This window comes from Rhinopithecus roxellana, chromosome 20 (genome assembly GCF_007565055.1).
Source record: "Rhinopithecus roxellana isolate Shanxi Qingling chromosome 20, ASM756505v1, whole genome shotgun sequence".
Taxonomy (NCBI): Eukaryota; Metazoa; Chordata; class Mammalia; order Primates; family Cercopithecidae; genus Rhinopithecus; species Rhinopithecus roxellana.
Genome location: NC_044568.1, coordinates 70917062 through 70934197, shown reverse-complemented (window position 1 = coordinate 70934197; position 17136 = coordinate 70917062). Strand labels below are relative to the sequence as shown.

Sequence of the window (17136 nt, the reverse complement as noted above, 5' to 3'; positions counted from 1 at the left end):
ACTAAGGGCCCGTCACTGGGCGTTTAACCGGCGTTTTCCTGTGTTCTGGGCCTGTTCCTTCACCTCAGTGTATTATCTGCGTGTGCTCCCTTCTGGGAAAAGCGACATCCCACGTTTGTGTGATTGATATGTGAAAGAAGAGCCTCATGTATAGATTGTGGGCGAGTGATTGAGCCCCGTGACCCCTCTCGCGTGTGACCCACAGACTGTGACTGTGTCCCCTCAGCCTTTATTTTCTGGACGGTCACAACGTATTCAGTGTGTCCTTGAGACAGCCGCCCAACCCTTGGGGTGGTCCCTGCGTGTCCTGGGGCGGGCAACTTCCTGAGGGTGCAGTGCTGGGAACAGAGACTGCTTCAAGCCTGGCCACCTTCCCTCCTGTGCCGGCTGCTTCTAGGAGATGCTGTGGGACAATGCCTGGCTCTGCGGCAGTTACCACGCCCTAAGGAGCAGAGCCTCCAGGAGGCCCCCAGGCTGCGCTGGACGCTAAAACCCCAGCACCTAATCACGGTCAGCAGCCTCCCTCCACCGACAGTGATCTGCATGGTCCATTCCCGGGGGCCTGGGGGCCTCACTACAGTTCAACCTGGCTTCCTGCTTCCTCCTCAGGGGAGATTAGTGTCATGTGTAAACGTGGACAAGTCACTGGGTCCTCTCTCCAGGGAGTGCCTGGAGAAATTCAACCCCCCAGCTCAGCTGCAGCCCTTCCTGGGTCAGCTCTCCACCCAGAGACCCAGGAGCTTGCTCGCAGACTGCCCGGCCTGCTCCAGCTCTGGCAGGGTGAACTCCAGGGTGCAGACGTGAAGACACGCATGCTGATCCTGGGCATGAGGGCCGGGCTGCACTCGTCCGTTCTGTGCATACTGCCTTGAATTTTTCATATCCATCATAGAAAAAAGTGATTAAAAATAAAGGATGAGATAAACTTGGAGAGAGAGGATGCAAGCTGGACCCTGCTTGCCTGTCCTATCCCTGCCTGGTGGCGAGGCAGCCACACCCCTCATCGCCCCTCCTCTGCAGTGGGCGGCTGCAGGTGGGCGAAGCTCAGGAAGACCTGTTCCAGCGAGATCTGGCTCACAGAGTAGTCGTCCACACTGTACTTTTCCTTGGCTTTCTCCAGAATACCGAAAACCTTTGGGAAGCAGAAAAGTCACTGGTAGGAGAGAACAGGGCCCAGACTCCTCCGGGACCTGGGAGTCCCCTGGCAATAGGGGCTGGTGAGGCCCCCACAATCCTACCCCTGCCCAGCCCCACCCCAGAGTCCCAGAGAGGGTAGCCCTGCGAGGGCACTGTGCTCACCCCAGAGTCCCAGAGAGGGCAGCCCTGCGAGGGCACCGTGCTCCCAGGGAGAGGACACTGGCTAAGCAGGAGCCATCGGGGACAGGGCCCAGCCGCCTCCTCACGCTGTTCCCAGCTCAGAGTACAACCTTGAGCCAGCGATGTTCCCTTTCTGAGCCAGTTCTTTTTTTTCCCCATAATTAATTTTTTTAGAGAGAGAGTCTTGCTCTGTAGCCCAGGTTGGAGCGCAGTGGCACAGTCATAGCTCACTGCAGTCTCGTACTCCCAGGCTCAAGCGATCCTCCCACCTTAGCCTCGCGAGTGGCTGGGACTACAGGCATGCACCATGATACCTGGCTAATTTTTAAATTTTTTGTAGAGACGGGGTCTATGTTGCCCAGGCTGGTCTAGAACTCCCAGGCTTAAGCAATCCTCCTGCCTCGGCCTCCCAAAGTGCTGAGATTATGGTGTGAGCCACCATCCCTGGCCCTTTCCCTACTGCACACTGAATTCCTTTTACCACTGATATTTTGGATATAAAACCCCCAAACCAGCACATATCAGCATGAGTGTTAGGGGAGAAATGGAAAGTGACTCCTCTGTGGAAAGAGTCTGCAACCACCACAGAGGCAGAGACCCCTGAAGGGACCTCCCCCAGCCCTGTGAGTGCTCAGTGGGGCCCCAGGGACTGCCTTACCTTCGCCCAGCTGAGGTCGCGGCCTGGCAGGTGGTAATGGACCATGCCTTGGTGCTCGTCTTCCAGGACACTGCCTACACAAAGGAGAGATGGTGTTGCTGTGAGGGCCGGGCTGGAGGATCGGAGAGAGTGCTTGGGTGTTCAGCACTGGAGTCCTTGTCCCAGGGATTGGGGAGATGGGACTTGGCAGGGGCGAGGCACAGACGCTCCACACAGCAGATGGGAGAGGCCTAGGCAGGGGCCCAGGGCCCACCCAGTGGGGGCTGCCGGGGCCAGCACACACCTGGAAAGGTCAGGTCCACAAAGGCCTTGAAATCCTCCAGTGCCTCCTGCTGCCCTTCGCTCTGCACCTTGGCCCGCAGGGAGTAGCCACTGCCGAACTTGCTCTTGAGGTGCTGGGGGCTGCCCAGGCACTTGAACTGCCCTTGCACCATGATGGCCAGCCGGGTGCACAGGGCCTCACACTCCTCCATGCTGGGGAGAGGGTGGGACCTCAGACAGGGCTGGGGGTGCCAAAGGCTTGTGCAGACAGGAAAGCGTTGGTCCCCCAGTCAGGCAGTTCCTGATACGTGCAGACACTGCACCAGATGCTCACGCATCTCCTGGCCACCTGGCTCCTCCATGGCCCACCCGGTGCAGAAACTTCCAGTGACCCACAGACCCAGGCTCTACCTGTGGGAGGTGATGACGATGGCCTTGCCAGACTCTCGGGCTCGTGCCACGGTGTCCCAAAGCAGGCGCCGGGCCACGGGGTCCATGCCAGTGGACGGCTCATCCAGGAAGATGACAGCAGGCTCTCCGATCAGGGCGATGCCAGTGCTCAGCTTCCGCTTGTTACCACCACTAGGGGCAGGAGGGTGCCGGGTGGGGGAATAAGGCTGAGAGTTAGCACTGGCTCCTGTGTCCCAGTGGAGGCCCATGTCCCAGCAGAGGCCCACACCTAGCAATTGCAGAACAGCGCTGGTGAAGAGGAAGGCGCTGTGTGTGCACCTAGAGAGCCCACCACATAGAGCTAGAGGCCCCAGAGAAGCCTATGCCCAGGGGCCAGGTGCACGCACATACACAGGAACACATCTGCCCGCACCTAAGGGGGACCAGCCAGGGGCCCTGGCATCTCTCGCTGCTGGCTTTGTCCCTAGGTGGCAGGCACTGTCAGGGCAGTCCCTCTCCTACCTGGAGCTACCTAGGTCACACCACCAAATCCCAGCTCCATCCTGGAGCCACAAGTGGGAGCTCTGGCTGCTGACCTGAGCAGTCACTCCCAGCTCTATGCTATGGGGACCCTGATTCTGACTCCAGTCTGGGAAGGGCCAGGGCTCTTCTGGTTGCAGGGGCTGGGCTTGGGAGGTGAACCTGTACGTCCTGACCAGCTTGTTGGCATGTGGCTCCAGCAGCAGGCCCCGCAGAGTGTTCTCCACGCAGGCCCCGATGTGGCGCTCAGGGATGCCCCGGAGCCGAGCGTACATGACCAGCATTTCCCGGCCAGTCATGTGGTCCAGCAAGGCATCAAACTGCGGGCAGTAGCCGATCTGCTGCCGCACCTGGGGTCAGAGCATAGCCGGGGAGGGAGGTGGGTTGGAGGGAAGCCTCCTTCCTCCAGAGGATCACAGGGACTATTCTTGAGTTGCCCATCCCTGCAGCTGTCTGTGGTCCCTCCCAGTGTGTGTACACGGGGGCGCTGGAGCTGTGCACAGGCCCCGGTGGCTGCCCGCAGTGGAAGCTCTTGGAACAGGGACACAGGAAGGATGTGGCTGGTGTAGGAAGGCTTCCAGAGCTGCTCTCAGAGCCTGGTCCAGGACAGGCAGCCATGGGATTAGGTGGTGCAAGAATGGCCTTTACATAGAGGCAGACTCAGGGCCGGCCACCCACTTGTTCACGCCTGGGACGTCTAATGTGCTAGGACTCTTCTCCCTCTAAGAAGAAAGATTTATGGGCACCACCTTTGGGGTGAGCACTGCTTGGTCAGATGGTGCAGCAGCTGTTGTTCTCTGTGCAACTGACCATGTCCAGCAGAATTAGGACGTGCCTGCTGCCATCTGCTTAGCTACCTTCGGCAGCTAGTCAGGAGCAGGAGTGCCTGGGTTCTGTGGATTCTAGAGACTGGATTTCTTTTTCTTTACCTTCCTTCTTTGGGGTTCTCAAGCTTCCACTTTTTTTTTTTTTTTTTTTTTTGAGACAGAGTCTCACTCTGTCGCCCAGGATGGAGTGCGGTGGCGTGATCTTGGCTCACTGCAACCTCTGTCTCCCAGGCTCAAGTGATTCTCATGCCTCAAGCTCCCAAGTAACTAGGATTATAGGCACCTGCCACCACACCCTGCTCATTTTTGTATTTTTCTCTGGTAGAGACAGCATTTTGCCATGTTGGCCAGGCTGGTCTCGAACTCTAGACCTTAAGTGATCTGCCTGCCTTGACCTGCCGAAGTTGAGATTACAGGTATGAGCCACGCTCCCAGCCCAGAATCTGTTTGTAATCAGTTTGGGAAAAATCTTAGCCGATACCTTTTTGGCTAGTACCCCCTGCCACTCTCTCTTTTCCTTCTGGAACTCAGATTACATGTACTGGGGACTTCTCACCCTCTCCTCCATTGCTAGATCATATACGGTTTTCTCTCCCCTGCATAGATTTTCAATTGCATCATTTATTTCTGTAGACACAGTGAGTTTATAATCTTTTATAATCTGGCGTGATGATGCAGATCTAACGCCTATGTGCTTGTCCCCCCATGGGGCCTGTGTCTGTAGCTTCCAGTCATGGTACCGTCTCCTCTGTTTGCTGTGCATTGCCTGCAAGCCCTGGAACACTCTATGGGGAAGTCTGCAGCCTAGGATGAGGCTTTCCTCCCGAGAGGGCCTGCACGTACTCTGGCCCAGGGCCTCTGCTGTCCAGGCACCCCTGGCGTGAGCTCAGGGGAGGACTCCGTGGCCACTTCTCAGGCCCAGGCCCTGCCTTCCATTTCCCGTGCTCTGCTCGGCACGCTCAACTTCCCATGCAGGACCCGGGCAGAGGTACAGGAGGGCTGCCTCTGGTCCTTCTGCGGGGGAGCTGGTGGGGTTCAGCTCAACATGGGAAAACTGTAGGTGGGCCCAGGGCCTTCTGTCCCTTCACCCATCAAGGCTTCTAAGGCACCTCACACCTGAGCTGCCTGGACACAGAATGGCCTCTGTGCAGAGGTGGCTGTCAGTGCTGAATGCACCTCTCCGGGCTCATGGATGTTGGCACCCATCTCTCTCCCCTCCCATTGCCTGCTAGTTCTGGCGAAGCTTAGCTTTAGCTCATTACCTTGTCTCGCTGTCCAGAGGCATGTGCTGGGCCCATTTCAAGCCACAGATGCAGCAGCTGTTTGCGGACAGCATCCCTCCATCCCTGCCTCCAGGGTGCCCCCTCCAGCCATGCCTGCCTCACCCCTTTGGAACCTCCTGGCTGCACCCACCTTTCCGACATCAGAGCTGATTCTGTGACCCCCAACAAAGGCATCCCCAGAAGTGAGGCTCTCCTCCCCAGTCAGCATTTTGAAAGTTGTGGTCTTCCCGGCTCCATTGAAGCCCAGCAGGCCAAAGCACTCCCCTTTCTGCACCGCAAGGGAGATCCTGTCCACAGCCAGGAGGGGCACCCGCTGCTCGTACACCTGCAGGCACCCAACGGAAAACATGGAATGCAGAGGCCTGGACGCAAAGCAGAGCAGCCTGAGTCTCAGCGCCACAAGCTTCCAGGGACAGGGTTGGACCCTGGGGACAGCCAGGTAACCAGCTGGCAGAGAGGACTCCACCCCAAATTGCAAGGGTACCTTGGAGAGCTCCTTGATAATCAGAGGTGTGTGGAGCAGGCAGTCTGGACTAGGGGCCAGGATGCGAGTCCTCTCATCTGCCACATCTTGGTCCTCAGGAAGCACAGGCATCCGGGTGTAGAATTCTGTCTGATTGATCAGGACAGAGACCGCGTGCATGAACCCAGCCACAAGGTGGCTCCCGTGGAGAAGGGAGGGGCGGGGGTGGATGTGGGAGGTCTGGTGGGACTAAGGCCTTCGTCCCAATCCTAGGCCCCACAGGTGCAACTCAGACCTTTTACCAGAAGACACAGCGGTCTTATGGGGCTGAACTAGCATCCAGGAGACATAAACTATCTGAGGAAAAAGAACTGTGTGGGACTCATGGAGAAAAATCATAAATCTCAGCTGGGGAATATAAAATAAGATTTTAAAACAATTTTAATTTTTTTTTTTTTTTTTTTTGAGACAGAGTCTCTCACTCTGTTGCCCAGGCTGGAGTGCAGTGGCGTGATCTTAGCTCACTGCAAACTCCGCCTCCTGGGTTCAAGTGATTCTCTTGCTTCAGTCTCCCAAGTAGCTGGAATTATAGGGACGCACCACCATGTCCAGCTAATTTTTTTTTTTTTTTTTTTTTTTTTTTTTTTTTTTTTGAGACGGAGTCTTGCTCTGTCGCCCAGGCTGGAGTGCAGTGGCCGGATCTCAGCTCACTGCAAGCTCCGCCTCCCGGGTTTACGCCATTCTCCCGCCTCAGCCTCCCGAGTAGCTGGGACTACAGGCGCCCGCCACCTCGCCCGGCTAGTTTTTTTTTTGTATTTTTTAGTAGAGACGAGGTTTCACCATGTTCGCCAGGATGGTCTCGATCTCCTGACCTCGTGATCCGCCCGTCTCGGCCTCCCAAAGTGCTGGGATTACAGGCTTGAGCCACCGCGCCCGGCCAGCGCTAATTTTTGTATTTTTAGTAGAGATGGAGTTTCATCGTGTTGGCCAGGCTGGTCTAGAACTCCTGACCTTTGGTGATCTGTCCACCGCAGCCTCCCAAAGTGCTGGGATTACAGGCGTGAGCCACCATGCCTGGCCTTAAAGTAAGATTTTTGTTTTCAGATTTAGAGATGGGAGTCTTGCTTTGTCACCCATGCTGGAATTCAGTGGTATAATCATAGCTCACTGCAGCCCGGACCTCCCAGGCTTAAGCCTCCTGTCTCAGCCTCCCTAGTGGCTAGGATTACAGGTGTGTACCATCATGCCCGGCTAATTTTTTACACTTTTTAGAAGAGATAGGGTCTCACTATGTTGCCCAGACTGGTCTTGAACTCTTGGTTTCAGGTGATCTACCTACCTCTGCTTTCTAAAGTGCTGGGATTACAGGTGTGAGTCACCATGTCTCGCCAAAGATTTTAACACATGGAGACAGTTCCCTTTTTAGAGAAGTCTGACTATTTTAAAGAAGTGAATTCCCCCTCGGCAAAGCTGTATGTGCAAGTGCAATGTCAACACATTTGCTTTTGTTTGTTTGAGGGGATGGAGACCTGAAATAATGAACGTTTTCAATAAACACGTGGAGCACCCTCAGCCCCATGACCCCTCCTCTGGCACTGGGTGTCCCTGGGCACTACCTCTGCTCAGCAGGACGGCCCTGGGTCCCCAGGCTGACTCTTTGGCAGGGGCTCAGAACTCAACAGCCCTCGTGAGTGGCAAGGGCTGTGCCCCACCCTGGCTGTAACTGCTGGCTGGTGCTGAGGCCATATAGTGGGAGGCCATCTGGTGCAGGAGCTGCTTGGTGGAGAAGGAGGTGGAAGCCGCCCCGGGTTGTGCTGGGCCCAAACAGAGGCGTGGGGAGCATCCCACCAGTGTCCTGGGCTCCTGGAGCCGCTCACCAGTGTCCGCCTCCTCCGGAAGGCACAAAGGATGCCCCTGAGTCTCTGCAGCAGGTTGTTCTCGATGAGGAAGAGCAGGATGAGGTAGGCGCACCCTGAGGCAGCCATGGAGGCCACGAACCTGCCGACCCCCGGGGCGCTCCAGGCATAGAAGTTCTCCTGGTACTGGATGTCTGTGGGGCGAGGGAGTCACTGTGCCCCGAGGCCTGGGGTGCCCTCCTCCCCTCCCAGGTTCCCGGCCCCCACTCCCCTCCCCAGGCTGCTCAAGGCGCCTGTAACAGTGTCTCCTCCATGGGGAGATGTGAAGGCCAGTAGGTCACGGCTGCCTCTCGAGGCACCACAGCTCAGAGAGGGGCCAGGCACATAACAATCCAATGCAGTCCCATGAGGGACGTGGCAGGCCCGGGGCAGTGACAGCCTGCCTGAGAGGCACAGGCTCTGTGGGAACCCCGGGCTGCCTCCTGGCCAGGACGGAGACCATTACAAGCACAGAGGGGTGTGTGGGAGGCTGAGGGGGCCCCACAGGACAGGTCCAAGTTCTGTCCCCCTGGACCTGCGATTGCGATCTTGCTTAGAAAAAAGGTCTTTGAATATGTGATTAGTAAGGATGTTAAGGTGAGACACTGGATTAGTGTGGGCCTTAAACCCAATAGCAAGTGTCCTTATAAGAGAAAGGCAGAAGGAGATTTGAGACAGGAGACAGGAGCCGCCATGCGAGGATGGAGGCGGTGGTGGTGAGGGGGTGTAGCCAGGAGCCCAAGATGCGTGCAGCCACCGGGAGCTGGGAGAGGCAGGAAGGGTCCTCCCCCGAGCCGTGGGGGATTCACTGCTGGTGCTAAGCGCTGGTCTGTGGTTCCTTGTTACGGATGCCCAGACACTGAGGCAGGTGGGAGAATGGGAGCTCAGGTACAGGGCCTGGGAGCGAGCAGGCACGAGGGGGCTGCTGTGGGAGGCGGGACGAGGCAGTGCAGAGGAACACACCAGCCCCAGGCCACTCAGACGCAGAGGAGCCCCTGCCCTAGGAGGCCCCTCTTCAGTGGCCACGTCCTGAGGACGCAGGGGTGCTGCCCGGGGTCAGGGCTGGGACACTCACTATATTTCTTGCAGTAGTGGGCGGCGACCTCAGAGGAGGTGCAGTACCTCCGTGTCTCATAGTTCTCATAGAAGCTGCTGACTGCCATCCCCAGACAGTGGTTGGGCAGCACCAGGAACACGTGATCCAGGGTTTTGGAAAGTTCTTCCAGTTTTACAGCTGCATTGGGGAGGTAAGATCAGTCTGTGCTGGAGGGCACACCACACCCACCTCTAGGACAGGCCTGGTCAGGGCAGGCACAGGGCCTTGTCCGTGCTGTGCGGAGTGAAGGGGCACCTCCCAGGGACGCCCCTGCCGGCTCTGCACAGGGCAAGGACACTGCAGATGCCTGCCCACCAGTCGTGGCTAGCCGGGCAGGGCCAGCTGGGGCAGAGGGGCTGGTGAGCATGAGCTAGGCCCATTGCCTGAGTCCTGCCTCGGCTGTGGTGGGTGCCTCCCTATCTGGGCAGAGTGGCTCCATGGATGGCCATGGGGGCTGGGGGTGGTCTCCAGGCACCCACCTGGGATGCGCATGATGGTGACCATCAGGAAGGTGGCGATGCCCGACAGGATGTTGAAGATGGTCAGCCTCGTGTAGGCGGTGGCCGCCCCCGAGAAGAAGAAGTTCATCAGGTACATGAGGGGAATGATGGCCCAGCCGTAGAGCAGGAGCAGCAGCAGGGTGTCGGCCACGTGGCCGTCCTGCGTGAAGGCACGCACGTCGAAGGCCTTGAACACCACCTGCGGCGGCACAGGGAGGCGCTGCCGTGCATGCCAAGCTGAGAGCAGCTCATGGGTGGGGAAGGGGTGACAGGAGCATTTGGAGGTCCTCAGACCCCTCCTGGTCAGCTGGCCCATGCCCATCAGCCCCACAGGCCATGTCTGGCCCCCGCGGTGGCTTTCAGCCCCAAGCCCTCTCTGCCCCAGTTTCCCCTTATCCCCTTGCACTGGGAGCTGTAACCAGGGTGGCTGCTCTGGGCACTGCCCATGTATGGAGGGCAAAGGCTGAGGGTGCAGGGAGGAGGCGAGGTGGCAGCCGCCAGGGGATTCCAGCCGTGCTCCGAGTTGGGCTGAGCTGCTGGCCTAGGCTGCCCAGCTGGTTCTGGTTCTGCAAGGGGGTCCCAGGGCAAACCCCCTGTGGTCTGCAGGGGAACAGACCCAGCACCCTCCGGCGCTCACCAGCAGCAGCACACTGGGGATGAGGAAGGAGATAAGGTCCCACAGCAGAGCAGAGAGCCAGAAAGTGGCCACGTGGACTCCGCTCACAAACTGCACGTGCTTGGCCTGCACGGCCCTCTCGCTGACCGCCAGGATGGAGAACGTGCTGGCCAAGAATGCCATGGCGAAGAGCAGGTTGAGGGCAATGTCGAATCCCTTCCGGCCCCTGCGGGGAACGGGAAGGTCAGGGATGGAGCACAGCATGCCTGGGTGGCAGGAAAGGTCGGGTTTTCAGTTATGACTGCCCACGGCATGCAGGGCAGCAGCCCAACCAATAAAGGGGCTTATGGGAGAGCATGAGCACCACGGTTCCATACCAGGAACATCTGCCCCCACTGGAGAACGGCTCCTCCGGACTTCCTATGCTGATCATGTGACGATGGCAGCGTCACTCTCCTCATCACCACCACTCCCCGCCCAGCTCTCAGCCCCATGGCTGCCTGCGACCCTGCCCAGGTGTGGAGGTCCTGAACCCCGCCGCCTCCCCCTGGAGTGTGGCAAAGGGAAAGCCTCTCCTGGCCTCTGCGCATTATTCTAGGATCCTGAGTTGACAGCAAGGAGAGCAGATCGAGGGCTGCTGCTTTTCTGTTCTCAGGGCAGGGATGGAGCTAGAAGCTGGGACTCAGCCATCGCCAGGCCTAGGCCTAGCCTGGAATGTGGGTGGAGACGACACTGCCCTGAGGAGGAGTGGCTATTCTGAAATTAACAGAATTTTTGGCCTCCTCTGGGTGGTCCCCGGAGCTCTGGGGCTCTGTGGCTGGGATGGGGGTAGCCCTGCCCACACAATGGCATGGCAGGCTCCTGACGTGCGGCCATCTGAGGGCCAGGGACAGCAGTTCTTGCCAAGTCCTGCTCTGCTCACCCTCCATCACCTCAGCTCATGTGCCCAGTGGCACACTGTTTGAGAGAGCAGTGCGGAGTGAGGACAGTGGCTGGCAGGAGCCAGGTAGATTTAGGAGAAGGCAGGGCTGCCTGCCGAGCCTTCATGGGTCCCTGTCAGGACCACAGTGCATGGGACGGCCCACAGCTGATCTGCTGTCACAGGGAGTGGAGGCTGTGGACGGTGGAAGAGGATGTCGCAGGGGTTTCCTACCAGACCCAGGGGCTTTGGGAGAGCAGACACAATGCTCTACCTATGGGCCTGTGGCAGTGCCCAGGGCAGTCAGTGCTGGGGGCCCTGGCCAGGGTGGACGGGGACGGGCAGCGCACATACTCATTGAACTGGTCCTTGGCAGCCTGCAGGGCGCTCCGGGGCTGGGGGAAGTTGGAGACCACGATAGAGGCGTGAGGCCCACACAGCAGCTTGAACAGAAGGTTGTCCACGATGGCCAGGGCAGTGGCTGGGGAGTGGTACGCCTGGTTGTTGAACAAGGCGGTAACGACTGTGCGTTCTCCCACGTCTCTGAAGGATGCTGCCACAAGGCACCGCTCATTAAAGCCGCCCCCCTCCACAGAGGCCCTGAAGATCAAGAACTCCTCCAGGTCACCTGGGGAGCAATGGCAGAGTCAGAGGACACAGGAGGAGGTGACACCTGGGTACCCGCTGCCATCTGAGCATGGCTAATCAGGGACCCAATGCAGTGGTGCCAGCATCCTCTGAGCTGCCCGCCCTGTCACTCTCCTCCTAAGGAGAGTCTAATTTCTGCCAGGGTTTTGTCATCATTCAGTATGTGGAACTGTGAATGCCGGTCAGGAACCGGGAAGGCAGCTGCAAAATAAGAAAACCTTCCAGTAGGTTCCATTAACCAGAGCACGGTCCGTATTCTGACCCTGGGGCAGTATCCAACTGTGACTACCAAGACTTTTTTTTTTTTTTTTTTTCTTTCGAGACAGTCTTGCTCTGTCGCCCAGGCTGGATTGCAGTGGCGTGATCTCGGCTCACTGCAGGCTCCACCACCCGGGTTCAAGCCATTCTCCTGCCTCAGCCTCCAGAGTAGCTGGGATTATGGGTACCCACCACCATGCCTAGTTCATTTTTTATGTTTAGTAGAGCAGAGTTTTGCCATGTTGACCAGGCTGGTCTCGAACTCCTGACCTCAAGTGATCTACCTGCCTCGGCCTCCCAAAGTGCTGGGAGCCACTGTGCCTCGTCAAGAATTGTGAATTTTAAGCTGATGGAAGGAAAACCCTGTCACGCGAAGGCACACTGCCGCCAGCACCGTCACAGAGCAAAGGTAACTTGAAGTCACTGTGTTTCTGCATTTTGCCCGTGAAGGATGCTGAAAGACAGCTTCAGTAAAGAGGCGCCTGACAAAGCCTGGCCCAGTATGCCAGTGTCTCTGGCACCCCCAGTGACTCAGCACCATGATCTGCCACCCAGGGGACGTCGGCAATGTTTCCAGGCATGTTTGATGGCCACGATGGGGTGGGGCAAGGTCAGGGATGCTGCTGAACTTCCCTCAGCACATTCAGAACAGCCAAGAACCATCCTCCCCAGATGTCCACCCTGCTGCAGTCAGGAAGGTGAACTCTGGCCGCACGACTGGCCCCTGATCCCCCCATCTCGCCCCCGGGATGCCCCTTACCGAGCACCTCACGGGGCTCCTGTCCTTCGGCCTGCAGTGCGTCTTTCAGATGCTCTGACAGCTGCTGACCCAGCTGGGAGGTCCCGGGAACCGAGAAGGGCACGACGGTTCTGCCGTACTCGCCCAAGGTCAGCCTCAGCATGGGATCATCGAAGAGCTCTGAGGAGTAGTTGATGGCCAGGAGGGCCAGGGTGACGCAGGTCAGAGGCACTAGGATCTGTGCCGCCACCATTTTCCACTCGCGCCAGCTGTATGCGGCCTTCTTCAGGAACATGGCCCAGAACTGCTGGCAGTGCAGGGTGAGCTGCGGCAGAGGGGGATGCAGGTGACATCGGCATCGCTTGGGGGCCAGTGCCTGACCCCCACCCACCTGCGGCAGGTGCTGTCCTGTGTGATGCCAGCCTGGGGGCCTGGAGCTGAGGTTGCACTGGAGACTCTCAGAGCATTGAAATGGCTGTGGGGGGAGCTCAGTGCACCACGTGGCAGGCTTGCCTGTGCAGACTCTGCAGGTCTCCATGGGGCCGTGCACATTGGTACTGGGAGCCTCACAGTGGCCATGGAGGCAAGGTGGACACTATTTATTTTGTTTTCTTGAGACAAGGTCACTCTGTCACCTGTGGTGGAGTGCAGTGGTGTGATCTCAGCTCACTGCAACCTCCGCCTCCTGGGTTCAAGCGATTCTCCTGCCTTAGCCTCCCAAGTAGCTGGGATTACAGGTGCCCACCACCATGCCCAACTAATTTTTGTAGTTTTAGTAGAGACGGGGTTTTGTCATGTTGGCCTAGGCTGGTCTTGAACTACTGACCTCAAGTGATCTGCCTGCCTTGGCTTCCCAATGTGCTGTGATTACAGGCGTGAGCCACCACACCCAGCCCAGACACAGTTTCATTGTCTCAGGACAGTAGAGGACCAGCTGCCATCCCCTGCCCTCCCCCTGCCTCAAGGAGACACCACCATGCAGGTCACAGGAAACAGATGGCTGAGCCTCCCCACCAGCCTGACTGCCTCGTTCTCCAGCTTCTTCCCTTCCTGGTCCTCCGAAGCAGAGTGTCAGGGCTTTGAGATCAAGCTGACCAGGGATCAGACTGAGCTCTGTCACTCTGTCACATTTGACTTTGGCCCAGGCCTCGGTTTCCCATCTGTGAACACGGTGCAGCAACCCCCCTCCCCGTCGCTGGCTGCTGGAAAGCCTCCTCAACACAGAGCTGGGCACCCAGCAAGTTCCTGTTGAGCAGGGCGCTGGGCCTGAGGTAGAGCATGAGAAATTCCAGTTGCTCCATTCAGATGCTTCTCCCTGCTGACCCATGCAGTGTGAGCCGCTGCCCGCCCTCTGCCTGCCCTCTGCCCGGTGCACTGACTCTCCCAGACCCTGTTTCCACCCTCGCAGACTCTCCTCTGCATCGGCTCACATGAGGCGTTTGGGGGCTGCTCGCCCTTCCCCTGCCGCCTACCCACGCGCCTGGGCACTTACCCCAGTGTTGAGCTTGACAGCGGTGTGCTCCTCTTCGATGAGGGCTCCAATGCCGTCGGAGGGGTCCATGGCCCCACAGAGGTTGCTGTCCACAGCCCAGTCGCTGGCGCGCCTCTCGTGCTGGTACTGCAGGGCAGGCAGCTGGATGGCCTGGATGTCCATGCTGCTGTCCACCAGCTTCCCGACCCTGTGCCGACACACACGTGGACTGGTCAGGACCCAGCTCCCCGGGCGGGTGGAGGGAGGGGCTGTGTTGAGAGGCACTGAGGGGAGCAGTGTCGCCGCAGTCCTAGGCGTGCTCATACACCTGCCTATGCGTTCCCTCACTCATCAGTGTCTCTGGCCACCACGCACAGCTAATTTTCGTATTTTTAGTAGAGATAGGGTTTCACCATGTTGGCCTGGCTGGTCTCAAACTCCTGATCTCAAGTGATCCACCCGCCTTGGCCTCTCAAAGTGCTGGGATTACAGGCATGAACCACCACGCCTGGCAGAGGAGGTGATTTTTTTATTATGTGAATTACGTCACACACAGACACACACACACACACACACACACACACACCCCTTCCTAGAACTCCTCACCAATTAGGAAACACAACTGAGGCTGCAGCAGGCAGGAGGCATCCCCCGGCTGGCTAAGCAACCTCGTCAGGCCACCCTTGGAGCTGTGTGAGCACTGCCCGCCCGCTTCCTGCTCCTGTGTACAGGCTGCTGTGAGGCCTTGGTACCCGCTCCTCTGGCCCTTGCCAGAGCCCTTCTCCCTCACTGGAGAGAGGGCTGACTGACAGGAGTTGGAGCTGGCTGACTCCAGGCCAGTCCGTGGTTTCTTTTTCCTATGTTCACGCTTCCTTCCTTCAACCAGGATTCGCAGAAAGTCAGTCAGTGCTCGGTCCTGTGCGGGATACAGGTCAGTGGGCAGTCCCTCCCACCCTCTGCCGCCTGGTTTCCCTGGGTCTGTTGCTGGACATGTGGTCCCCTGGACAGATGTCCCCAGAGCATGCACCACCATGTCCTGCATGTATGATCACCTATTCTGTCGCCTCCTCTAGGTTGTGGGCTACCCAAGGAGGAAAACCTATCTCACGTTTTTTTCTTTTTCTTTTGACACAGGCATTTGCTCTGTCCCCCAGGCTGGAGTGCAGTGGTACAATCTCAGTTCACTGCAACCTCCACTTCCCAGGTTCAATTGATTTTCCTGCCTCAGCCTCCCAAGTCGCTGAGATTACAGGTGTGTGCCACCACGCCTGGCTAATTTTTGTAGTTTTAGTAGAGATGGTGGCCGGGCGTGGTGGCTCATGCCTATAATCCCAGCACGGATCCTCAGGAGGGTCACCTGAGGTAGGGAGTTCCAGACCAGTGTGGCAAAACCCCATCTCTGCTAAAAATACAAAAAAAACTAGCCGGGTGTAATGACATGTGCCTGCAGTCCCAGCTACTGAGGCTGAGACAGGAGAATCGCTTGAATCTGGGAGGTGGAGGTTGCAGTGAGCTGAGAATGCACCACTGCACTCCAGCCTCGGCGACAGAGCGAGACACTGTTTCAAAAAAAAAAAAAAAAAAAAGAGAGATGGGGTTTCACCATGTTGACCAGGCTGGTCTCAAACTCCTGGGCTCAAGCGATCACCTGCCTCAGCCTCCCAAAGTGCTGGGATGACAGGCGTGAGCCACTGCGCCCAGCCCCCGTGCAGTTCTGAGGGTCTGGATGAGATAGTTCCCATCTTCATTAAGGACACAGGTATCCCCCAAGGATGATCTAAGCCCAAGAAGAGCTGGGCACGCCTCTGACACCGTGTGCTAGATGGCGGGTCTGGAAGGGACCCCAGGGCCATGCAGGCCCCTCACGTGTGCTGCTGTTTCCCACTAACACTAGTACCACTGACAGTCACAGTCTGCACTTGGGGCTCTGACGGCAGCCACTGCCCTGCCCCCATCCTGGGCTGTTCCTCCAGCCTCACGGGGGCATTCGGGATCATAACCGAGGTGACTGTTTATCACTGCACTTTTTAAAAGTCCTCGGCCGGGTGCGGTGACTCATGCCTGTAATCTCAGCACTTTGGGAGGCTGAGGCGGGCGGACTACTTGAGGTCAGGAGTTTGAGACCAGCCTGACCAATATGGAGAAAACCCATCTCTACTACAAATACAAAATTTGCGGGGTGTGGTGGTGCATGCCTGTAGTCCCAGCTACTCAGGAGACTGAGGCAGGAGAATCTCTTGAACCCAGGAGCCAGAGGCTGCAGTGAGCCGAGATCGCACCATTGCACTCCAGCCTGGGCAACAGAGTGCAACTCTATCTCAAAAAAAAAAAAAAAAAGAAAAGAAAAGAAAAAAAGAAAATCCTCTGCAGCACTGAGCCCAGTCCTAGGTGGATGGAAACACACATTTACTGACCGAAGGAAGACTTCCTCCATGGTGGTGATGGACGCCCCAAAGCTGGCAATGCCCAGCTCTTTCTGCTTCTTCTCCAGTTTAGCAAAGAGACCTTCAAACCTGAAAAACAGACCCAGCATGATGAGTCACCTCTCAGTGACTTTCTAGATAATTTGTTCCTAAAGCATCACCCCCCGGCCGGGCACAGTGGCTCACGCCTGTAACCCCAGCACTTTGGGACACCAAGGCGGGCAGATCACCTGAGGTGACCATGAGTTCGATACCAGCCTAGTCAACATGGTGAAACTTGTCTCTATTAAAAACATAAAAAATTAGCCATGTGTGGTGGCAGGTGCCTGTAGTCCCAGCTACTCAGAAGGCAGAGGCAGGAGAATCACTTGAACCCAGGAGGTAGAGGCTGCAGTGAGCTGAGATTGCGCCACTGCACTCCAGCCTGGGCAGCAGAGTGAAACTCTGTCTCAAAATAAATAAATAAATAAAATAAAAAAATAAAGAGGCCAGGTGCAGCAGCTCACACCTGTAATCCTAGCACTTTGGGAGGCCGAGGTGGGTGAATTGCCTGAGCTCAGGAGTTCGAGACCAGCCTGAGCAACACGGTGAAACTGTCTCCACTAAAATACAAAAAAACAAAACAAAAACAAACAAACAAACAAACAAAAAAACACTACCTAGTCATGGCGGCTTGTGCCTGTAATCCCAGCTACTTGGGAGGATGAGGCAGGAGAAGTACTTGAACCCGGGAGGCAGAGGTTGTGGTGAGCTGAGATCACACCACTGGACTCCAGCCTGGGCAAAAGACCAAGACTCCATCTCCAAAAACTAAACTAAACTAAACTAAAAT

General features: G+C 57.3%; 1 protein-coding gene across 1 annotated transcript in view; it reads right to left on the bottom strand.

The window, feature by feature from the left end:
* Nucleotides 1-212: 212 nt before the first annotated feature.
* ABCA3 (ATP binding cassette subfamily A member 3) overlaps nt 213-17136 on the bottom strand; it is a 71525-nt gene continuing 54601 nt past the window's right edge. Inside the window, exons 19-33 of the mRNA XM_010387885.2 lie at nt 16296-16394; nt 13903-14089; nt 12432-12735; nt 11120-11393; nt 9868-10072; nt 9210-9429; nt 8710-8868; nt 7617-7789; nt 5761-5889; nt 5407-5601; nt 3329-3516; nt 2648-2818; nt 2259-2449; nt 1976-2049; nt 213-1132 (exon numbers count right to left, since the gene is read on the bottom strand). Of these exons, the coding sequence (XP_010386187.1) occupies nt 1001-1132; nt 1976-2049; nt 2259-2449; nt 2648-2818; nt 3329-3516; nt 5407-5601; nt 5761-5889; nt 7617-7789; nt 8710-8868; nt 9210-9429; nt 9868-10072; nt 11120-11393; nt 12432-12735; nt 13903-14089; nt 16296-16394 (2701 nt within the window). The 3' untranslated portion in view covers nt 213-1000. The remainder of the gene's footprint in view (nt 1133-1975; nt 2050-2258; nt 2450-2647; nt 2819-3328; nt 3517-5406; nt 5602-5760; nt 5890-7616; nt 7790-8709; nt 8869-9209; nt 9430-9867; nt 10073-11119; nt 11394-12431; nt 12736-13902; nt 14090-16295; nt 16395-17136) is intronic.